Source organism: Takifugu rubripes, chromosome 13 (genome assembly GCF_901000725.2).
Source record: "Takifugu rubripes chromosome 13, fTakRub1.2, whole genome shotgun sequence".
In the NCBI taxonomy this organism is placed as follows: Eukaryota; Metazoa; Chordata; class Actinopteri; order Tetraodontiformes; family Tetraodontidae; genus Takifugu; species Takifugu rubripes.
Window position 1 is genome coordinate 6,538,488 of NC_042297.1, and position 24,802 is coordinate 6,563,289.

General features: G+C 43.0%; 1 protein-coding gene across 5 annotated transcripts; it reads left to right on the plus strand.

Annotated features, from left to right (window-relative positions):
• The first annotated feature begins 6,937 nt into the window (after window positions 1–6,937).
• Window positions 6,938–24,580, plus strand: znf710b (zinc finger protein 710b). Of its 5 annotated transcripts, none has more exons than XM_011609645.2 (6): window positions 6,938–7,148; window positions 19,842–21,416; window positions 22,343–22,375; window positions 22,464–22,655; window positions 22,757–22,928; window positions 23,384–24,580. In XM_011609645.2, exons 2-6 carry the CDS (start codon window positions 19,884–19,886, stop codon window positions 23,563–23,565), a joined length of 2,112 nt encoding a protein of 703 aa, XP_011607947.1. In that variant the 5' UTR covers window positions 6,938–7,148; window positions 19,842–19,883; the 3' UTR covers window positions 23,566–24,580. The 5 variants fall into 5 exon arrangements, with proteins under 5 accessions (XP_011607947.1, XP_029701598.1, XP_011607944.1 ...); XM_029845738.1 differs by lacking the exon at window positions 6,938–7,148 and adding an exon at window positions 8,211–8,229; XM_011609642.2 differs by lacking the exon at window positions 6,938–7,148 and adding an exon at window positions 17,890–18,091.
• The last annotated feature ends 222 nt before the right edge of the window (window positions 24,581–24,802 follow it).

Genomic DNA, 24,802 nt, shown 5'->3' on the forward strand with positions numbered 1-24,802 from the left:
GGCTCGAAGGACCATATTTTGTGAGGGTGAAGTTTGTCACCCGCGCTGTTCTTTACTCTTATGTTAAGACTCAGACAAACCACGCAAACAACTGGAGTCCTTGCAAGGGAGAGCTGAGCAACAGTTCAAGCTTCCTCTGTCAACTTTCCTCGTCTGCTGCTCGCTCGCCTCTTTTATTTGCTGCATACGAGATTTATGTCAATCAGGACCTCACGATTCCTTGTTTCCTATCTACTTTTCCCATCTTTACGACCTCCTTGTCTTATCGAACAGGGTACCTCTAAGTGCTGGTTATATAAACAGCTCCAGCACTTAGTTTAAACATTCCCACATTCCTTTTCTTAACAACATTCCTTAAACACTCTAAATCTACTCATCATAGCATTTAAACGACAATAGTAATAACAACAATAATTCTTCTCACAGCCCTCAGCAGTCTTGGCTGGATGGTGTTGAAGGCAGAAGAGAAGTCAAAGAACATGACCCGCACTGTGGTGTTTAGTCTGTCCAAGGAGGAGTAAGCCCTCTGTAGCAAGTATATCACTGCGTCATCAACCCCCACCAAACTGCAGAGGGTCTTGAAAGGGGCTCACCGGGTCTGAGGTGTGTCAGCACCAGCCGCTCCATGACCTTCATAATGTGGGAAGTCAGTGCTATTGGCCTGTAGTCACTCGGTGCCACAGGATGGGTCTTCTTCGGCACCGGGACCAGGCAGGATGTCTTTTAAAGCACTGGGTGTTACGATACATGGTGGTAGCGGACCCGAACGCAGGCCAGGACACAGTGGTGGGGAGGTCAAAGGCTTTATTTACAGGGAAGGGGAGCACACATTAACAGAAACAGTCCTCCTGGACCACATGGGGATCGGGAGGCAGCGTCCGCCCATCCCAGGTCCATCGGCGAGTCCCCAAACCAGACGCAGTCCCCCTGGACTGCCGGGAACTCGGAACACCGGTGAGTCCTCAACACGCTGCAGTCCTCCTGGACCGGCGAGGACTCAGGAGTCCGGCGCAACACGCTCGCCTCCCGAACGTGCCCCGAGACACTGGCGACAAAGCAGTCCTCCTGGACTGCCGGCGATTAGGAGGCAGCGTCTGCCCCTCCAAGGTCCATCGGCGAGTCTCCAAACCAGACGCAGTCCCCCTGGACTGCCGGGAACTCAGAACACCGGTGAGTCCTCAACACGCTGCAGTCCTCCTGGCCGGCGAGGACTCGGGAGTCCGGCGCAACACAAACGTGCTCCGAGACACTGAGGGCAGAGGCAGTCCTCCTAGACTGCAAGGGGAGCAGGAGCGGTCCTCCAGGAGACACAGAACAGGAACGGCCCTCCAGGAAAACTGGGAGCACGGGAATAGGAGCGGCCCTCCAGGGCAACAGGAACAGGAGCCAACACCAAGGAACCCAACCAAGCTCCCACACTAGACCAACAAACACACTCCCTAAACGAACAGACACCCCGGCACTGACAGGCAGGCACAACCTGCTTAAATAGGCAGCAAGATGTAAATTGCCTACAGGTGCGCCCACCTGCAGTGCCAGCTGCACCCAATTGTGCTCAACACCACACCCTGCAGGCCAAAGACAGACACAAACCAGAAATCCCAACACTGGGATCCTCTGAAGATGAAGTCTCTGGTTGAACAGGTGCTGCAGTATTCCACACAGCTGCCTGGAGCAGTTCTTCAGCACTTGTGGGCTGATGCCGTCCGGTCCGGCAGCCTTTCTCTGATTGAGCCTCTCCAGCTCTCTCCTCACCTGGCTAGACGTGAAGGATAGTCCTGTCGGAGGGATGGGTGACATCAATCAATCAATCAATCAATCAATCTTTATTTATATAGCGTCTTATACAATCAAAATTGTTTCAAGGCGCTTTCCAGAATCCCAGGTCCTGACCCCAGACAAGCAACAGTGGCAAGGAAAAACTCCCCTTGAACAGGAAGAAACCTTGAGCAGGACCAGGCTCATGTAGGGGGACCCTCCTGCTGATGGCCGGCTGGGTAAAGAGAGAGGAGAAGGGGGAGGACAGACTGAGGATAGGATAGGAAGGAGAGGAGAGGAGAGGAGAGGAGAGGAGAGGAGAGGAGAGGAGAGGAGAGGAGAGGAGAGGAGAGGAGAGGCACAGAGCACAGAGCACAGAAACACACACAAAAAATATGATGTACAATCACTTCAGCGGGGCCGGAGGTCATTATGCAGCTCCGAGGGCGGCGATACCTGTAAATAAATAGAGGGGGGGGAAGAAGCAGAAAAACTACACAAGAATCAGCATAACTAGTCTGCTTGATGAGGAGAGGAAAGGAGAGGAGAGGAGAGGAAACCATGACCCAGTGGAGTGACAGAGGCCTGTCAGGTGATCATGTTTCCGGACCCCGGCAGCCTTGGCCTATAACAGCATAACTAAGATGTGACCTAACGATTAGACGACCCCCTAAGTATGATAATTTGTCTGTCTATGACAGTAACTGGAACTACTGAATTAGTAACAATAAGCTTTTTCAAAGAGGTAGGTTTTGAGTCTGATCTTAAAAGTAGCGATGGAGTCAGCCTACCGTACCTGGACAGGGAGCTGGTTCCTGTCAGAACTCTGGCTGCAGCATTTTGGATCAACTGGAGGCTTCTTAAAGAGTTGTTTGGACACCCTGATAATAAAGAGTTACAGTAGTCCAGCCTACTGAGCCAACTGACTCAAGTAATGAAATGAAGCCATTTCTGAAGCTGTCATTTATAACGTCTATATGTATATTAAAGTCAATGATAATGACTTTGTCTGTTCTAAGGACCAAGTCAGATAAGAAATCAGAGAACTCAGATAGGAACTCTGAATTTCACCCAGCAGGGGGCCGATATACAAGTATAAACACAAGTCGCTTTTCTGCCTTCCGGTTCAGATGCGTGATGCCAAGAGTCAGGCTTTCAAATGAACTGGAACTATGTTTTGGTCTTGGATTAACTAATAACTTGGATTGATATATTGCTGCCACTCCCCCTCCTCGACCAGTAGCACGAGGAATATGATAATTAAGATGGGTAGGAGGAGTTGATTCATTTAAGATAACATACTCCTCCTGAAGCCAGTTAGACAAAATAAATCAATGTGATGATCCACTATCAGGTCGTGCACTAACAGGGATTTACACAAAAGAGATCTAATATTTAATAGTCCACATTTAATTGTGATATTAGTTTCTCCAATTTGTGCTTTGGTATTATTTTAATAAGATTATGGTGAATGACCGCTCCCCTGCTCTGTGCTTGGTGAACTTTTGATCGTGGAACAGAGACTACCTCTATAGTGTTAAATATGTTATTGTTGGTGGATTAGGGTTCTATGGAAGCTGAATTACTAGACTTTACTGAATTTACGTTTACTTCTCGCCAGGAGCTTTATATTGGCTTCTATGTCGCCCGCTCTCCACCCGGAATGCACTTAACTATGGTCGCTGGAGTCGGCATCACATAGCGCAAAACAGAGTCGCCAATTACCAGGGTCGGTTTCTCAGCGGGTGTGTCACCAAGTGGGGAAAAACAGTTAGCCATGGGAAGCGGTTGATGGTGCATCATGTGCCTTTGGTTTGGGCTACGCTTCCTGCGAACCATGACCCAGCTGCCCTGGCTAGCCGAGTACCTGGCTGCTGCCGGGGGACTGCTAGCTGTAGCTACGCTAGGTGGCTCCGCAGCAGCTTCCTTTTCATGGCTACCTGATGCAACTCCAGCTAAATCCAAGCTGCGGAAACGCGTCTCAAGCTCACTAAGTCTCGCCTCCAGAGCAATGTTCCCTCTAAACTGCGCGCATGCAGAATAGCGCACTGCTTGCACATACTCAGCGCACAAGAAAATCTATGCAGCGCACAAAATAAAATTCAACAGACACGTATTAATTAATTATTGATTTGCCAGCCTGGTTGAGCACGGTGGGACGGTTCTGTCAGAAGCGCTAATGTTTCCTAGTGGCGAGTCCGACCGTTTTCACGATGTCTAAACGTGCCACAAAGAAAAACCACTGGACCTCAAGAGTGAATGAATGCTCCAAGCACAGAGCAAGGGAGCGGTCAATCACCATAACCTTATTAAAATTAATACCAAAGCACAAATAGGAGAAACTAACAGCAAAATTAAATGTGGACTATTAAATATTAGATCTGTTTTGTATAAATCCCTGTTAGTGCATGACCTGATAGCCGATCACCATTGATTTATTCTGTCTTACTGAGACCTGACTTCAGGAGGAGGAGTATTAACTTAAACAAATCTACTCATCCTACCCATCTTAATTATCATATTCCGTACCCCGGTCCTACAAGGTGGCAGTGATTAACTTGTTGCTTAAAAACCAACACTGGATCCTGATATGGTAGAAAATGATAGGCCTATATCCAAACTTCCTTTTATCTCTAAAATTCTTGAAAATAAATTATCTCTGATCTCTATGATCTCTGCCTATTCTCTCCTCTACCTGTCCTCCTCCCCCTTCTCCTTTCTCTATACCCAGCCGGCTATCAGCAGGAGGGTCCCCGTATATGAGCCTGGTCCTGGTCAAGATTGATTGATTGATGTAGCAATGTACTCACGTTATTTTTTTTGATCAATCCGCATCCACAAATTCATTAAAGTCCTCATCTTCTGTATCTAAAATTAATGAAATAAATCCGAAATGGATTTTGCGAAAGCCGGCAAGCCGAAAAGCATTTACAGATTTTGGAACTCGGTGCACACATAAGGCACACCACATTATAAGGTGCCCCGTCCATGTTGTAGACAATTTGAGACTTTTAAGTGCTACTTATGGTTTTGAAAATATGGTACAGTAATGCAAATCGTTTAGAGATTTTTAAAGTTTAGTTTTAAAGTAAGTCACTGTGTACAAAGGTTTTCTCAAACCCAAAGTCTAAATATGATTAACAAGATGTTTGTAAATGCATTGTATCCAAAGAGAAGGAGACTGAAAGAGATGTTTATATAGCGTTGGAACAAAAGAACAGAAAATAGATTCATGAATGTATATTTGATTTTTGGTTCATTCTATTTTGGGAAATATTCTTTACACCTTTATCTGGATTTTGAAGATCCAACCAGAAAAATAATACGGCTGATTTTCTCTGTCAGGACTATTGTAGCAGCTGTGGCTAAATTATGGTTTGTGATTAATAATATGCTGCTTAGAACATTTTTGGCAGATCAAAAAGCTCCGAATGGTAAGAACAGTATTATATTTAATAGCTAACTGTAACAAGTGCTTTATGTTACTGCTACTGTTACACAGTCACCAGTGAATTTATGATATTTGGGTTTTGTAATAAAAATAAATTAGTATCAATCTCAGTTTTCTAATGGGGTAGAGTGTGTGGGGATTGGGTTGATCTTGTGTTATTAGTGTCACACCTCAATAACTGGCAGCTTTGTCACAAGGCTCAGAGCAAAAAAACACACACTCACCTTCACTGACAAAAGGTTTTATAAAACAAACATTATATTATATAGTGTAGCATATTTTTAAAGAATTGTCCAAAAGAAAGAAAGATTGTAGGTTATGAAGTTGATGGGATTGGCATCACTTTACCAATGTTTTTGCCTCGCTGTTTGATTGCCGTATTCACATAGCAGCCCTTCCAGGCTGTGCTTCAGCCTCTGTCTAACACACCCCCTAATAAAGAAGCTGTTTTTTTTTCTGCATGGACTGCTGCGGATACAAATAAAAGCCACCTCAGTCCATGTTGGTTCCTCAGTTGAGTAAACCAGAGGAAATCCCAGATGCAATCATCTCATTGAATGCTGCATGACTAAACAATACAGGTGCTTAAGACACAAACATAAGCTGCTGAAAAGTGGGAGAAAGTTATTTTGGTCTGGAGTCTCACATTGTGTTAAAGACCAACACAAGTTGAAAGGCCTTTCCCCATGCTTGTGTTAAAATGATTTAATGAACCATCCAGAGAATGCTTATCACTTTCCTCAGCTGCAAGTGCCTGCATTTTGTCTTCAAGCAACATTTCCTCAGTGCTTAGTGTGTTTTGTCTTCCCTTTGGCAGAACAAATGGTTCAGGCCTTAAAAAGATCTAACGCTTTATTGGCTGCTCTGCTCAAAGACCTTTCACACACAGCTCTTAGGGGAAAATGGAATGAGGCAGATAGGTGCATTTTAGGGAAAACCTATAAGGGGTTATTGAGCCATGTTCATATTAAAATGGGGTAATTCTTAAAATATGCAAGGAAAAGTTACCATTTCCCAGTGGGGTGACAGAGGCCTGTCAGGTGATCATGTTTCTGGACTCCGGCAGCCTCGGCCTATAGCAGCATAACTAAGATGTTAACCTAATGATTAGATGACCCCCTAAGTATGATAATTTATCTGTCTATGATAGTGACTGGAACTACAGAATTAGTGACAATAATAATAGGTTTTAAGCCTAATTTTAAAAGTAGAGATGGTTCCAAAGCAGGGGCGCCTGGTGCTCGGCCCCCCATTCTACCTCTAGAGAATATCATTGAATATCGAAGCCAGAAAAATTTGCATCGTCATCTCAAAAATGGGGTAAAGCATTTGTCCTCTTAAAAAATAGATCACAAAAGTGAAGTAAACAGAATCACACTCTATTTCTTAGCAAACCGAAATGCACATTATCAATTTGGCAAGAACTCATCCTTTAAAACTACAAGAAAAACCCAAAACGTCGTTATAAAGATTTATTTATATATTTGGGGAATAATAGTACCTGTCCGCGGATATACCGCCCCCTGCTGGTTTGTGCTAAAACATCGGGAAAAACAGTCGTATAACAGAAAACGTCAGATATATTGAAAATCAAAATTACTCGCAAGAGTTTTCACGTTTTTAGTCGACATTTCTTGCAGATAATTGCAGTCATCTTTAATATTATTGATGGCAACCTTGATCAAGGGTTCATGAGTAAAAGCAGCAGACGGAGGCCGGTTGACTGCAGGCTGTGCTCTGAGCTCAATAACGCCGTGAGTGAGGAGAAGCTCGATTCTTTATTCATCACGTCAGCCCTCCCTCTCTCTCGCTCGCTTTCTCTCGCTCTGCTCCTTCCCTCCTTCTTGCTCCACTCGGCGGGGACGAACCGCTCCAACTCGGTCCCCATACTAATTTTCACCGCTATCAGGTCGCCACCATAAACCGATTTTGGAACCAGGTGAGTTGTGATTTGCAGTTCTTCCCCTTGACGACTAAAACCTTGGCGCCTTTGCGGACCTGTCGGGGCCCTCAGATGAGCAGTTTCTCGAACGTAACTTATTAAATTCTGCTCCCGGCCGACCAGGAAACCGTTTTGCGCGGCATGAATGCCGCCTGCGTCGTCCGCGCGACTGTGCCCGACTCGCGGTTTCCACCAACAAACGGACGGCATAGGTCAAAAATTACGGTCCTAAATGTCGCCTTTTCTTGTTTTACTTCCACATTCTGTCACGCCACAAACAGATGGTGCCGAGAGGGGGTGGAGGGGAGCGGGGAAAGAGCCGCATAAAGGAATGGAGGGGCGACACCAGGCCGTGTTAGCCCTGGTCTGAGCCCTAGTTGTCTTGCCAGTACACGACAGGCCTCAACAAAGTTCTTCTGCTGTCAAGTTGGCGGTTATGTTGTTTTAAAGTAACAGTGCAGGTTTGGAGGTGGAGGGGCTTATTTTCATTGACAGACTCCGCACACTTTACGCATCTGGGGCCCGAAACACATGCAGAATGGATGTTTTGAGACATTTAGAAGAGGCTCTGCAGCATATGAACTGTAGCCCTAGCTGATGGCTTCTTCAGGCGGGGAGACAGGGTCCCAACAGTTGGGCTATCACAGGGGTCCCATGTCCCTGGCTCGGTTTGTGGACTGTTTTTATGCTGTTGTCTGGCTTTGAAAGTATCACAAATCATTACATTGCTGACCTCTCGCTTCACCTCTTTGCATATTTGAGATGGATGAGCTGCGCATTGAGCGTGCCACCTGGGGCTACTGGACAGTAATAATCAAACACATCCTCCCTTTGTTGTCAAGAGAACATCTGATTGGTTTTCATTCAGATAGCTCAGCATGTTGGCCAAGGTCTCCCTGTTAGGTTGCTGTGATGCACCTTGCTAGTCCATTTGAGCAAACATGCGTCCTGTAAAAAGTCTTGACTAGCGTCAATACCTGCAGGGAGTCTCCTGCTTCTGCCCAGCTCACCATGTTCTAGTGTTTTATAGCTGATCCGGAGCCAGGCACCATTCCCTGTGTCTTTGAGGGACCATCAGGTGAGATGCTGATGTCGTTAGACATGTTTTCACTCAGGAGTCCATCTTGAGAATTGTTTCTCCTCTGCCTCATGGTTAACTTGAGTGCTTTGCTTCCCTGAATGGGTTTTAATGGTTTTGGCTGAATATAAAAAAATAAATCCGGTCTATTTGTGCTTAAAGGCATCTTGCCAAATCTTCATTTGTATTACAACCTGGCTGTTGTTCAGTTGGCTGGTGTTGTTTTTGTTTTCCATGTTAACCTCATGTTCATTCTATTTTAAGCTCTCTTTAAGATTTTCACATTTTTTAAGTGATAAAATGGGACTGGTCAGCAACAATACTCAAGTAGGCTGCAGTGTTTAAACGACACTCAGCCAAAGTGTGCCAAGAAAATATCCCCCTACCCTTACACCACCAGCAACAGCCTGAACCATTGAAACCAGTGAGGATGGATCCCTGTAATTAATGCTGTTTACATCAAATTTTGAGCTGAAATCCGAATGTTGCAGCAGAAATCGAGATTTGTCAGACCGAGAAAGGTTGTTCTGATCTTTGGTCCAGTTTTGCCGAGTCTGTGAATTGCACCCTCATTTTCCTGTTCTTTGCTGACAGAGGGGCACCTGTGTGGTCTCCTGCTCTAGCCCATCTTCTTCAAGGTTGGAAGTGTTGTGCTTTCACGGATTTCTCAGAGTGATTAAATATTGTTTAGAGAAAATTCCTTCGATTAATGGAGTATTCATGGGATTGGCTGCTAAGCGATTTGTGTGAATAAGCGATTGAACAGTTGGAACTAAAGCTGCCAGTCCGTGTACCGTAAATTCTGGACTACAGAGCGCACCTGATTAAAAGCCACATAATCTAATTTTAGAAAGAAAATCAATTTTGTACTTATACAAGCCACACCAGATTTAAAGCCGCAGGTATCCCACGTAGTAATATGATAAATTAGATCGAAAACATTCAGTACCGGTATATGTTTTTATTACCGTAAGAGACGAGTCACTGACAACGAGTGACAGACGGGTAAGAAACAACAGCCACTCTTTTCACTTGTATGTTTATACAGAGACCTTAAATCCAATTTTTATCACGTCAGGATTTTTTATCTTTTCTTTTAATTTAATTTAGCAACATAAACAAATATTGTACCGGTAAATGCTTTTTTTCCTAACGGTGTCTGTAATGCAGCTACCGTATTTTCTGGACTATATGTCGCTCCGGAGTTTAAGTCGCACTAGCCAAAAAATGCATAATAAAGAAGAAAAATAGATATATAAGTCGCACTGGACAATAAGTCGCATTTTGGTGGAAAATTTATTTGATAAAATCCGAGACCAAGAACATACATTTCATCTTGAAAGGCAATTAGCAATCCATTAGCATGGATTAGCAATAGCGTTACGGTATGCTAACGTAACAAATTCAGCTACATGACCCACAACGAACTGAGTACGTATCTGCTTTGTTAACGTAACATATTAACAGTTATTCAGATAACTATAGCATAAAGAACATCCGAGCAAGTTTACCAAACAATCAAGTCTAACTCCATAGACGAAGCACCGCTTCTTCTTCTGCGTCGATAAAGGAACTTGTTCCTCAGGTACACACGCCTAGAGCGCCCTCTTGTGGTTGTCAGTGTGAAAATAACGAACATGTGAAATTCTGTAATAATGTATTTATATAAGTCGCTCTGGAGTACAAGTCACACCCCCTGACAAACTATGAAAAAAAGTGTGATTTATAGTCCGGAAAATACGGTACCTTGAAATATACGTCAGCTACACACAAATTACGTTGTTTATGCTTTTTTACTCAAACAATGAACAATCTAAAACACCACAATGGTCCAACTCTAAAATCTTCTATTTTCATCGCGGTGGCGATTGCTTTTGCCTTCCGTCTGATTTGTAGAGCGGAAACACTGCTCTGTGTGTTGACCCAGTCTTCTAAAAAGTTTTCAAGCTTGGGCCACCTGCTATGTTTGCGTCTAAAAGCTTTTGTCGACTTTTTGCCTTCGATCAGTTCTTCATGCTGGCGTCTCCACCTTCTCGCCATTGATTACTGTAATTTATGCCAAGATTACGTGCAGCAGCTCCATTTCCTTCTTCAACCGCCAGAGTGATCACTTTTAACTTAAGTAGCATCATATGCTTTTTTCTAGTATTTTCCACGTTGATGAGGGTTAGTAAAAATGACTGATTAACAATAGTTGTGATAGTGCGCCATGAAAAAAACATAAATAAGCTGCACCGTAGAATAAGCCGCAGTGTTTAAAGTGTAGAAAAAAAATAGCGGCTTATAGTCCGAAATTTACGGTATTTTGATGACCAGAAAAGATCAGTAGTATTGTTAAGAACATGGACCCATCCCATAGTTCGGGTTAGGAGGACTCTGCAGAAATCTACTTTAATTCTTGCTCATCTTGACTGCTACTGCGCTGAATGAATTTTGTGGAACTTTGGATCAATAATATATTTTTATGATTAGACTTGGACAGCTTTGCCATGCCGCCCACGACATAGTGAGCCCCCCTCAACATCATGACACACACCTTGCTTTCCACAGCAAAGGGTCATCTGGAAAGTAGGCACACCTCCTGTGGATGAAGCCTAATGATAAAGCTTTGCTCCGCCCCCTGTCAGAATTTAGCTGTGGTTCAGGGTTTAGAATAGCTGATGATGGTGTCAGCACTTTGCTGTGCTCGGCACTGCAGCAGGCAGGGAATTTTAAAAGTGGCTGATGATTCTGGTAGCACCAAGGTCTGATGCAGAGGGTTTGGTTATTCCAGGCATGCAGCGTGACCTCCACAGTAAGATGCAGGTGTGTTTGGATGTGCTGTCTGAGAGGAGCATGGAAAAATCGCAGACACACAGTGTTTATAAGTAGCCTCAAACTCTGACTTGTGGGTTTGAATGTGCCAACGATGTCCTGTGTAGAGTTTAATAAAGGTGATTATCAGTTGACTGGATGGATATGTATGTATTGAACTAATGACATAAATATGCATTTGGGTAATTAAATACCATCCGTGTAAGTAATGTCAGTTCAGTGTGATTATTGATCTGATCACCTCTGCTATTGTGACGCTGACACTCATTTACAGTGAAATGATGAGCATTGTTATAGACTGTCTTCTATTATTTGACTTATGTGTTCATGTGGTGACAAACAGCTGAAAGGAACAATGTTTTCTTCAGAGCCGTGCTCGACCATAGACGGTACAAGCAGCTCAGATATTCAGATTCATTTCAGGAGGGTAAACTGGCAAATTGCCATTTTATGTCCTGATCTCTAGAGATCTCTGCTGAGACCATGAAAAATGTCACCAGCTTCCTCAAAGCATGACCAACCTATTCTATTGAGGAGTGATTCATGCCCCCTGAAATGACTTGGGTCGAGTTTTTGGCTTCTCTATTGGAATCATCAGGCTAATGGTTAAAATCCACTCATTACAACTGGAAACTTATATTGATAAGTGTCTTTGAAAATTCTCATTCATCCAGGTCATAGTTATCCAAAGTAAGACCTCTGCATCGGCTAGACTTGTTCGGGGTTTCTTGAAGACGTTTCACCTTCACTCCAGAAGGAGGAACTGAAGAAGCCTTCTGGAGAGAAGGCCAAACATCTTCAAGAAAACCCTGAGTACAGTCGATGCAGAGATCTTACTTTTGAATTGTATTAGTGAGGACTTTATAATGGTCAGATTTTAGCCACACACACATATACATTGTATTATTATAGAATACATAATATACCAAGCACCAACGTAGTTTCTACGAAAATGCAAAGACTACATTCCACTCCAGTCAGATTCTGGCTATTGTTCACGCAGGATGCAGCAGTCAGTAATCCACGAGGCTTCTTTTTGAGAAACTTGTCCATAAGGGGCTGTGATGGTTGACTGAAAAAGAGGTGAAAATAATAATTACTTAATAGATATTTTAAAGGCTAAATGTGTTAATTCTACAATAAGCCTTATGGACCCAATATACTGCAAACTAAAGTTGATAGACGTGGTAAGGTCAATCTATTAATGGCAGATTTACATGCCCACATTGCTATTTTTAAATAGCTGAAATTTTGTAATAATAATATAAAATCCACATTGTAACTGGTAAATCATCAAATAATTGTGGTGAAGCAAAAGTATTAGTTTAGTAGAAATTTAGTATTATTTAGTATTATTTTTAGAGCAGAAGTACCGTAAATTCCGGACTATAAGCCACTACTTTTTTTCTACACTTTAAACACTGTGGCTTATTCTACGGTGCGGCTTATTTATGTTTTTTTTTTTTTTTTTGTGGCGCCAAAAACATTTTGCCTGGCAACAGTATGTAGACCAATAAAATTGATGAGAGGTCCAGACAGAGGTCCAATGAAATTGTATGATAGTCAAGCGCACTATCACAACTACTGTGAATCAGTCATTTTTACTAACCCTCATCAACATGGAAAATACCAGAAGAAAAGCATATGATGCGGCTTTTAAGTTAAAAGCGATCACTGTGGCGGTTGAAGAAGGAAATCGAGCTGCCGCGTGTAATCTTGGCATAAATGAATCAATGGCGAGAAAGTGAAGACGCCCGCATAAAGAACTGATCCAAAGCTTTTAGACGTAAACATAGCAGGTGGCCCGAGCTTGAAAACTTTCTGGAAGACTGCGTGTAGCTTGTATGTAGCTGATACAAACGTATATTTCAAGGTAGCTGCATTACAGACACCGTGAGGAGGGAAAAAAAGCATTTACTGGTACAATATATTTGTTTATGATAATAAAAGAATCATAAAAAAGATAATAAAATAATTATAAAAGAATCCCTACAAAACTTGAGCTTTAAATTTAATTAAACAAGGTTTCAAGGCAGAGAAAATTCCTCTATTTTTTGTAATCAAGTTACTCGAATTACTCAAGAAATCGTTGCAGCCATAATTTAAACATTCCAAGAAATGTGCTTGAAAAGTAGAAATGCTGTTTTCCCAGAAAAGTGGTTTTAGCATTTGTTGACATTTGACTCCAGTCTGATATAGTCACACTGGTCAGCCTTGCTTCTCTTTTTGCCAGCTTCTGCTGTGTGAAGTTGTTACTATCTGTCTGGGGAGTCGGTGTATCACTGTCCTTTTGAAGTCTAACATATTTGAGCTGTTTGCCTTATACTTTTACAGTTTGTGTTCTGCTGTATCATTAAGAGTTGATTATTTGGTAGATGAAACTAATATTAGCTCAAAATGTTACTGTTTTTTTTTCTCATGGTTTTATACCCTATTCTAACTGTTGGTTTTGAGTGTTAATTAACATATTTATAAATCACAGAATAATTGAAATAACCATATTGTGTGTGTTTAAATGTTTGGTGAAATAATATTTCCGCTTTGAAGAAGTGTCTGATTTTCTAAGCTAACTACAAGTTTCCATAGCAGTGGCCTAGTTCATGTCCTCTGGGGTGTAATTTTAGCTCGACGTACGCGCGTGTTTGTGTGAGCATGTGTGTGTCTGCTGTGTGTATCTGAAAGTGTGTGTGCATGTGCCTCCTTTTTGACTCCTCTTCATATCCACTTCTCCTCCATATGTGTCTCTTCAAGTTGTAGCCGTGTCTTTCGTCTGTATGTCCGTCTGTCTGGGATGCAGCACGAGGTTAGGACAGACTGTTCAGTAACTTGTCACTCTGCTGCTATAATAGCTTGTCTAAACTTAATCAAAAAAACTGCACTATTATTGGAACGAGATTGCGGAGAATTAATTGAACACAATCGCATCATATTGAAAATGAAACACTGCACCCACAGGGCATGTTAAACTAACTATAACACTTCTGTTCAGCTTTGAGTATCTGTCTGATCTGTTTAGGACAATAATATTAATAAATCAACCTAGACCACAGTTAATGATATAAAATATAGGAACAGTGATGATTCATTCTGAGCAGAGTGCTGAGTACACACAACTGCAATTTTTTTTTAGTGCGACCAAAAATACATAAATGCATATATTTGCCAGTAGAGAGCAGTTTATTACAGCCAACAGTAATGATTATTAATATTAAAGCAAACAGAGCTCTCGTATCGCAATAGTAGTGGTATGTTCAGATATCCAAATTCAGGTAGTGGGTAGTACAGCTTTAGCGTGAATAAACTAGTTTCTGGCATGGTACCAAGGCTGCTACGGAAATCAAAGTCTGAACTGGACAGAGAATATGGGACGTAAACACCAGGCTGTAAGGTTTCGCATTGTACTTGCAGCTCAAGAAAATACAAGCTGAGCAAGTGGCTGTCAGCTCAGGTCAAATCACTGATGTCAGAGGACCTACTGGAAGGTTTGACCCTAAAAGGAGAATCTTAATTTGAACAGCACCTAAAGTAGCAATGGTTGCATCCTGACAGATGATGCATCATTGTTGATTTAAGGTTCAGGGTTCAAATCTCCATTTAAACAAATGGGTGGACTGCTGATGTGCCTTTGAGCAACCCCAAGAAGCTGCAAGGTGAAAAACCGGTAAAAAGGATTTTTTTCTCTGGGGATTAATTAATTTAGTGTGTGAACATTAATCCTAATTCATTATATTTCCCTCAAAAAGGAGATTGTTTTATTCACTAAACTGCACATCTTTCAGGCCAGATATGCAGAAGAAAAACTGGTTGTGGGGAACAGAACAGGAGTGATGTGGTGCAGAGAAAAGGATAAACTGACGAGGGGCCCACCACCAGCATTTCCCAATTGAACAGGAGTGAAACTTTAATATGAACCTACAGGCTGCATTTATCTAAGATGATCTGACCCCCTGAGTCCCCTCAGATTGTCCCCTGGCTCCTCCTCGATGCAGAGTTAATGCGGGATTTCAGATTGATTGTGTTGACCTGAATGTGATCGGGTAGTCTTTAGACGATCAGGGGTTTTGGGGCCGATTATTGAGTTTAAATAAATCAATAACAGATCACGCAAGGGAGCACTGTCTTTCAAAATCCCTTGCATATTAAGGTATTCACTGTTCAAAAAACCTTATTGTCCATCATTCAGTAACAGACACCACATAGATATAAAAAACATTTAAACCAATAAGACAGACAATACAGTTGATTGAAACTTGAATCATTTCCTAGCAATATCGTCAGCTTGCAAACAAACATGTCAGTGCAGTAAGACTTTGGAGTAGATGAGACAGGTAAAACACAAACTATCTGCAATATAGGCAATGATAATTATCAAAAATTCTCACCACAAAGGGACGTCATTGATCGGATTGGTGAATTAAGGCATTTGGGCTCATCACACAAATTGTATAAAATGTGAAATATCCGATCTTCAGAAAGCATGTGATGATCAGGTCGATCCTGGATGTGAGCAGTTGTGAGTCTTTTATTTAGCAGCTGCAGTGGCACATTCAGGCCTAATGGTGACACATTGGGAAGACAGAAATAAGGTCACGCTGATGTTGTCAAAAGGAGACAAAGATCTGCAGAACCATCTCTGAAATACCACAAGGGTGGAAGAAGCAGCACCACCTGTCGGTGAAGCAACAGTACATCAAGATCAGCAGTGCTGTTCAGAAAAATTTTCTTTTTCTGACTATCACGTTGAAATGAAGAGTGTGACCCTGCACTTAGACCACCACGACACCCCACACGTGTGACACTGCAGTGATGCTCCTGTGTGTGTTTGTTACACAGCAGGCCATTCTGTTGTTCTTCACTTATATTTTTCTAACCACAAATGGTTTTGTAGACTTTCACTGATTTTTTTCAATCCCTCCAGCTTTTTTCCTTTCCCCAGCTTTTCCCCTCCCCCTCTCCCTGTTTCTCTTTCCTCCTCTCTCCCTCTTTCAGTCTGTCTCTCTCTCCACTTTTTCTCCTTCTATTGGTTTGGGTTGCAATCATGTTTTACCCCCTCCCTCCCCATCTTGCTCTCAGCACTTTACTGCTCTCTCTTTTTCTGTTCTTCTCTTCACATTTACTGCTCCCTCTCTGTCCCTCATTTTTTTCTTTCTCTGTACATTGCTGCTCACTCTCTCTCTCTCACTCTCACGTTCTCTGCCCCATCTCCTCCTCCTCTTTCCATTTACATCCTACCCTCCCCCACTGCAGCCTCTCATTTTTTTCCACTCATTCTCTCCCTCTCCCTCTCTCCCTCTCCCCGGCCATCTTCTCTTCATCGCCCTCTCTCTTCAATCCCTTTTATTCCATGCAATCATCTGTTTTCTCTCTCTCTCTTTCTCTCTCCCTCCCTCTCTCTCTGATTGCATTCTCTACTATGCCCCCATTTTGTCCTCTGCCATTTTACTCCTTCCTCCATGTTCTATCTATTCTGTTGTTTACCACACCCGCTTGATGTTTTATATCAGAAGGTTAAATCAAATGATTGATGCCACCTATCTAAAAATGTACCCGACAATAAGACCAGCATGGAAATATTTTCTTGTGTGTTTTGATCTCTGCTGCTGGACCGCCCATGTTGGTCCAGAATTTCCACAACTCTTTCAGGAACCAAAGCGAACCTTTATTACCAACATGATGCTCCCTTCTGTCTGGATTCAACAAGTGTTCAGGGTTGGGAGAACAACATGTGTGAATACATCACCTCCCTCCCTGACACCAGCAGCTGCCACAGGGAAACGTGGGGTTGCTGAGGGGTCTTGACATGTTTTCAGTGTTTGTATATTTTGTTTTGATTTTGTTAAGAGGTAGTCAATAGCTCCCAGGGTGCATTTCAACAAATGTGCAGTGGCAGAATGAATGTCAGCCCTGAATTTACTCATTATTGTGAATGTCTGATGGATCATTTGTCATAATTAAATGTCAAAGGTCTGCAGTTTGCAGTTAGGTGTTGTAGGTTTTCTTGCCAGAAATTGTATGACATGTGTTTGTGTGTAGACTAAGAAGTAGATTTCTATCATAGATCAAACAACATAAAGCATGAAACCGTTATGGCAACTAGTCAATTTCAACTAGTGTTTGAAGAACTCTACCTGCTGTCTAGACCGAGATTGTCCTATATTTCCTCATCATCTCTTCCAGGTTTTGCTTCTTTTCATTCACCTTGATTCTTTGATGTGATCTACTTCATTTGTAGCTGTCAGGTGTTTCACCTGTTGTTTTACTCTCCTCTCCTGGGAGCTTTTTGGAAGTGTTCCATAGCTCCAACTTTGCATGGCTGAAAGTAGCAGGCCTGCTTAGAAAGGCCTCTTTCCTATCTTCCAGTTCTCCCACTTTTACTGCAGTGTGCTCCTCTCTTCCCATCCCCCTCCACCTCCATGTCTGTCTGTCTCTCCTCTACACCCCTCCCTTGTCTTTTTCTTCTATGTTCTTTCCTTCCTTCCTTCCTTCCTTCCTTCCTCTCACCCCCATCATTCGATCATCCCTCTCATCATCATCGCTGTCATTCGCCATCCATCTCTCCCTCTCATCTCTCTAACAACATTCTTAACACTTTTTTGCAAAGCTCTGTTGATAAATGAACAGTGAACAGATAGAACAGTTGATATTAGCCTGTAATGGAGAGAAGGAGAAGCATTATAATTAGACAGAAAGAAGAAATTATGCTGAGCATAGGAGGGAGCAGCATTGAGGATCCATTATTTCACAGTGATATAATGTTGATTTTATTTTTACTTTTTTTTTTTTTTTGTCTTGTGACATAGCTCATCTATCACAACAGTGCCAGGCAGCTGTGGGTGTCACTGATATATGAGCTGCCCGTTTGTTTGTGTGTTTGCTTGCACTGGTGTGACCAGAAAGCGTGCTGGAGGGGAGGAGGTGGCTAGTGTTAGGCCCCGCCTCCTCAGGCTGCCATATAAGTAGGAGAGGAGCCATGCTTGTTGCCACTCAACAGTCTGACTGAAGAATGAGATCGTTAAAGCACCTGAAACCTCACAGGAGGAGGAGCCTGGTGAGTTTACTGGCTCTCGCTTGTCGCATGTTCGGTAGTTAGTGAGTGAAGAACGTAGGTGGAGTACGCTTGGACGGCTGTAGCCGTTGCTCCAGATTTTTTGCAGGATTTCTTTGTTTTGAAAGTTTCAATTTTTTCCACTCCTCCCACCATGTGACTTGTGTCTGTAATTATGCCCTCCCTTGTTTTCCATGCTTATCCAACTCTTTTATTCCTTATTGTCTCACTTATTCTCCATTCTTTTTATCACTCTTTCTTCTGTCCTTCATTTTGTGGAAGATCTTTTACTGTTTTTTTAGTCAATTGCTCTCTCCCTCTCTGCATTTTCTTCTGCTCTCTTTACCACTGCTGAACATTCACACTCTTGCTCTTTCTCTCTTTCACTCCTTTCCTGCTCTTATCTCCTTCACTCTCCCTGCTCTACCTTTCATCTACATTTCAGTTATTTTTCCTCTTCTCCCCTAGACACTCTTGCTTGCTCTAAGATTTCACTCCATGTTTGATTTGTTCTGGTTCTGCTCTGGTTCTTTCTCTTGATTTGGCCTCTCCCTTTATATCCCTTCATATTTCCATCTTTTCTGCACTTAAGTCTCTCTGTGTTTGTCTCTGTCTCTCTCTGTCTCACTGTGTGTCAGTGAGTAAAGAGACTATCTAATCCAGGGGTGCTCATTACGTCGATCGCGGAGGTAGTACTGGTCGATCGCGGCGTGGCATTAAAAAATATCAGCCTATCATTTATCCCATCACTTGATTTATATACAGGGCAGCCAGTTAGATGACAACTGAATTTGACATTCAGGTGACCAATCAAGCGCAAACAACGGCGCTAAATGCAGCAGAACTTACGATGTCAGCCTATCATCAATCCCGTTACTTGATTGACATACAGGGCAACCAGTCAGAAGCGCTGAGCTATTCAGCGAATTACCTCTGATTTTAAGCCATCGCTAAAGCTTATGGTCATCAAAATGAATGAGGGAGCGGGACCAAGTAAGAAGACAAAAACATATCACTTTCATACGGAATGGAAGGTGGACTTTTGTTCACGATGTCATTTTTGAAGTGCGTTGAAGATTATTAAGTACATGAAGATTATTAAGTCCAAATATGTTCCACCATGACTGATGAACATTTGGAAGTGTGCTTGAGACTGGCTGTCAGCAGCTACTGTCTGGACTATGCATCCCTGGCTGATTCAATTCAGTGCAAGTCATTAAAGTAAACTCAGGCAATTACAAAAAAAATGTTAATAGTTAATTATTATGTGTGTTTTCAAAATTGGCTCATTTGGTTATGCAAGGTACATCAACATACATTGTACATACAAAGAATCCTCAATACATTTGAAAATTAGATGTTTTGAATTTTTGTGGTGGGTAGATCCCTTTGACTTGGTCATTTTGTAAGTAGCTTGCATGCTGAAAAAATGTGAGCACCCCTGATCTAATCCCTCACACAAACATTGCACATTAGCGTGCTGTATTAGCATAGTGCTGTCCATACTTCATATATCTGTCACCAGGTCTTGCCTTTGGATAGTCTTAATTCTTTTCATCTTCTTGTACCTTCATGTTTTTATGGTCTGCCTTTATGCATTGCAGTAGCTCTTTGCGACTTTATCTCATGACATCCACTTCTAATTGAAACAATTGTCAGCATCCTTTAAAACAACACTCACACCGGTGTCTGTGTGCCTTCTGGTGTCTTGATGACATTTATGTGATTTTTTATTTTATTTTGTTTCTTCCAGGAGGAGGCGAGCCGGCGCCTGGGTAGATGTGAGCCCAAAGTAATGGCCAGGCTGGTGGACATAGGCACACAAACAGATCCAGTAGTTGTGCTGTCCTTGGCCCAGGCTGCCGTGCTAGGTCTCATATCCCAGAATGAAGTTTTTGGAGCTACCATTGCACCCAACGGCTTCTACACCGGTGAACCCAAAGAGTCCCCCGCACCGCCAGTAGACGGCGTTGATTACGAGTACGCGGACCAGCTTATTGGAGCCAACGGAGACTATCTTGGAGACAACCTGGGAGAAGACAACCAGATGCATCCTAGCTGCAGTCAAAGGAGGTGGCAGCAGGGGCCCCCTCAGCACCCAGAAGGGAAAATTGTAGTCCCCAGTCGTCACACCCTGCAAGCTGCTGAGGTGTCCTCCTCCCACGTGAAAGGGGAAGTGGTGAACTCTGCAATGCCATCCTGTGTCCACATGCTTAATAATATGGCTCCCAGAGGTGGTTTGGTACAAGTAGATCCAGCTACGCTCAGAGGCACCAATAAGAATTGTGCAGAGTGTGAGCGGGAAGTGTCCAACCAGCAGCAGACGAACACACATGTACACCCACCTCCACCCCAAGTGGGCCAGAGGGGACCAGAACAGAGCCACAGAGCACTGCAGGTCCAGCGAACGATGGGTGCCCTAGGCCGAAGTGGGAGAGAGGCAGAGGAAGATGTAGAACGCCAAAGGAACAGTTTGATGAAACCCACGCAGCAGGATGAAGCCATCAGCAGCTACTTCCAGACCAGTGAAGTCGGCAGCTACGATTCAGGGGAGATGAACATGGGGGGTGAGTACGAAGACAACAGTCAGAACATGATGTGGACAGATGGAAGCACAGGGGGCCAACACCAGCAGCAACCTCTGCACCACCAGCTGCCTCGTCGGCAAGGTGGCCGTAGAGTTGACCGACTTGATATAAACATCCAGATCGATGAATCGTACTGCGTAGATGTGGGAGATGGTTTGAAGCGCTGGAAGTGCCGGATGTGCGATAAATCCTACACCTCCAAGTACAACCTGGTCACACACATCCTGGGCCACAATGGCATCAAGCCACATGCATGTCCACACTGTGGCAAACTCTTCAAGCAGCCCAGTCACCTCCAAACCCACCTGCTGACCCACCAAGGCACTCGACCCCACAAGTGCACTGTTTGCAAGAAGGGCTTCACCCAGACCAGCCACCTGAAGAGACACATGCTCCAGCACACTGATGTCAAACCCTACAGCTGCCGCTTCTGCCGCCGAGGCTTCGCCTACCCCAGCGAGCTGCGAGCGCATGAGGTGAAGCACGAGCGTGGACGGTGCCACGTCTGTTCCCAGTGTGGGATGGAGTTCCCCACATATGCACATCTGAAACGCCACCAAACCAGCCACCAGGGCCCACACACCTTCCAGTGCACAGAGTGCAACAAGTCATTTGCTTACCGCAGCCAGCTCCAGAACCACCTCCTGAAGCACCAGAGTCCTAGGCCTTACACATGCTCCCAGTGCGGCTTAGAGTTTGTGCAGCTACATCACCTGCGACAGCATTCGCTCACTCACAAGGTACCGACTCCGACTGTGGGCACAAAATATCCCAGCCAGACTGAATGATCAGCGACAGCGTATTGACATTACATTATTAAATGATAAACTCAGTGACTGGAAAGGCTTCTTCAACTAACTTATCCAATATACATCTGCATTGGGAGGAAAACCAGCTTAGAAATAAGGAAACTGTAGAGGAAACAAGAGTATGTCAGCTTAATGTTAATCTTTTTAATACATTCACAAGAATTTGACCACCTCTGCATGAATGCATTTATTGACTGCAGCACAATTGAGGCATGTTATTGAATATGATCATCTGACTAATTTCCATCCAATACAAGTTATGGAGCACCCCTCCAGAATTTGAATGATGACTGGCTCATATGACACTTGAAAACACAAATAAAATTCAGATCTTTGAGGCTTTACTGAAATGTGATTACAAACCAATAATATAAAATTAGAGCAGTCAATGCAGAATTCATGATTGCATCCATGTATGAGCAGAAAGAAGGATGGACAGGACGGTTGCGTTTGTTGCGTTTCATTTGTCCCATTTCTTTTACTGCTCCCCCTGGCGGACAGTTGTAAAATAACCTTTTTTGCAGAGGAGGACAGACTGCCACATCTATCTGTTCTTGCTCTTTCATCTTGCTATTTTTTGCATACAGATTTCTTTTCCTCAATAACTCTGACAACACTTATTCGTGTATTTTCTGCTGACATTGAAGGCAGAGTGTATTCATTTAAGCTTCAGGGTGTGAGATAATTTGAGTGACCTGCTGCTCAAGGATAAGGCATTTCTCGGTGCATATGATTGAGAACAGGACAGGAATAGAATAAAAATGTGCAAAGCTTCACTTTGATATGCTTCTTTACTGCATATTACATTCCCCCTCCTCACCTCACACTGTTTTGTTTTTGTCTCGCCCCCTCCTAAGTTGTCTCACACGCGTTTTCCTCAGGTTAAAAAGGTGGGAATTTATTTAAAAAGGCAGTGCATTTTCTCTGTAAATAACAGTGATGTGGTAAACATGTGCAACCTTTTCCATTTGTTTGCAGGGAATGAAAGGCCACAAGTGTGATGTATGTTCACGGGAGTTCACACTCTCTGCCAACCTGAAGAGGCACATGCTGATCCACAACAGCGTAAGGCCCTTCCAGTGTCATGTCTGCTTCAAGAGCTTCATCCAGAAACAGACACTCAAGACACACATGATCGTTCACCTGCCTGTGAAACCATTCAAATGCAAGGTTCGGCGCTAATGTGGTATTTTAAGACGCAAATATCACACGTTTAGACGACACCATTGAATCTGTCCATATTCATCAATGTATTTTTGCCCTTTTTCCAGGTGTGTGGTAAGTCCTTTAACAGAATGTACAATCTGCTGGGCCACATGCATCTTCATGCTGGCAACAAGCCTTTCAAGTGTCCTTACTGCACCAGTAAGTTCAACCTGAAGGGGAACCTCAGCAGGCACATGAAGGTCAAACACGGCATGGATGTCTCTCCAGAAGGACAAGGTAAGGCTTGCTTACGAGTAAGGCTATCATATTTGTCATTCAAGGGTTTTACCTGTTTTTGTTTGTTTTGTTTTTTTAAATATAACTTTAGTAGCACAATATACTACAATAATCAGGAAACAGGAAGAAAAGGTTATTCTCAACATGACATCATTCTGTCACTGATTTTGCTAAAGCTTGTGAGTCACCATTTGTAGTCCCACTCAGAGGTCCATCTATCAGTAGCAGTGCTACAGCACACAGAAATTGTTGTACAATTCAGTCTTTATATTATGCAGGGCATTGTGCCTCAGCGAGCATATTCATATGCTTCAGTGTTGTGTGTAATCCCTGATGTGATACTACAAATGTTCCCCTCGTGCTTTTGCCATAACCAGCCCCCCATAACTTCAAACACCTTCCTGTTCTTGTGCGGGTGATCCAGCATGATCAATGTTTGCTTCTCTGGTTTACAGAAGTTCTTCCAGAGATAGAGAATCAAGGGGAATATGAAGGACAGAACTTTAACTTTACATCGCCAGATAACCTGGACAACGGAGGCTCTCAAAACCTCACCAAGCTCACCACAGCTAACTTGGAGGACATGGAGGAGTATTACAACTTTGGAAAAGATGCAAGCAGCTATGCTACACCTTGAGTGCTGCTGGAGTAGAGAACACGTGTCTGTCTTTGCCCAAATGTTATCACAACTTTGAAGGAAAGGGAGATTTTGTTGAAGGGGGGTTTAATGTCAACCGAGGCCTCATTCCGGAAGAACTGATGAGGCCAGGAAGGAAATGCACTTCACATGAGACATTCCAGCTGCTCTCACAGACAGCCCCACCTGTATGTTGTATGTATCAGTCATTAAAAAAGGAGCTACTGTTGCAGAGATATCGGTCACATTTCATGTACCGGTAGTATAAATTTAAATTTGGCAGTTTATCACTCATAACTCATACATTAGCCTTTTTTTGGACTAAGAGACACGTGCAACCAAACTTCCAGCTGTCAGCTGTTTCATCGCCCAGAATATTTGATCAGGACTGACACTAATTCCCTTTGTTCACACTCTTGTTTTTCATGGTGACAATTTGCATTATTGGATCCGGTGTAGTAAAATAAGCCACTCTAGAACTTCTAAGTGCACAATACAATTGCACTTTCCATTGAGATTTGTCATTTTCTCTCAAACAAGTCCGTTAAAAAATGGGGTGGGGGTGTTTTCCCTGCATCTTATTTGTAAACTGCAAATATTTTGGCAAGAATATTTCAGGTCATATGTGAATGGAATGAGCCGTTGATTTTGTAGTTGCAGCACTCGAAGGCAGGACTGTCTTCACTTATACCGTTTAAATCGTCTTTGTTCTGCCTCAGTCGAGGGCAGATTTAAAAAGACTTTATACACTTTCCACTTGTTTTAAGAAAAAACAGGACATAATTAGAAGGTACCTTCTGAGTGATTGAAATGAAAGTGGACTGATACTTGTGCTGCGTTTCCTATTTCTGTTTTTGGGGATGAAACGCCCCCTGTCCTGCCATGCAGGTCAGCTTTGATATGCACACTAAACTTGAGGAATGGTCTTTTTTGGTTTTGAAATTAGGATTATAAAACCCAGACCTCATGGAAATTGACCATGGATTATTTAATAAAGGTTGTCTGGTTTAAGTGATGTAGTCTGGTCGTGTGAATAAGCTCTGTGTGTGTGTGTGTGTGTGTGTGTGTGTGTGTGTGTGTGTGTGTGTGTGTGTGTGTGTGTGTGTGTGTGTGTGTGTGTGTGTGTGTGTACACACACACACAGAGGTGTAAATCCTTAGTCACCAAGAAAAAGGTCAGACTCTAATATCTGGTTGGACCTCTTTCAGCTCTGATGACGACACATTCGCTTTAACAT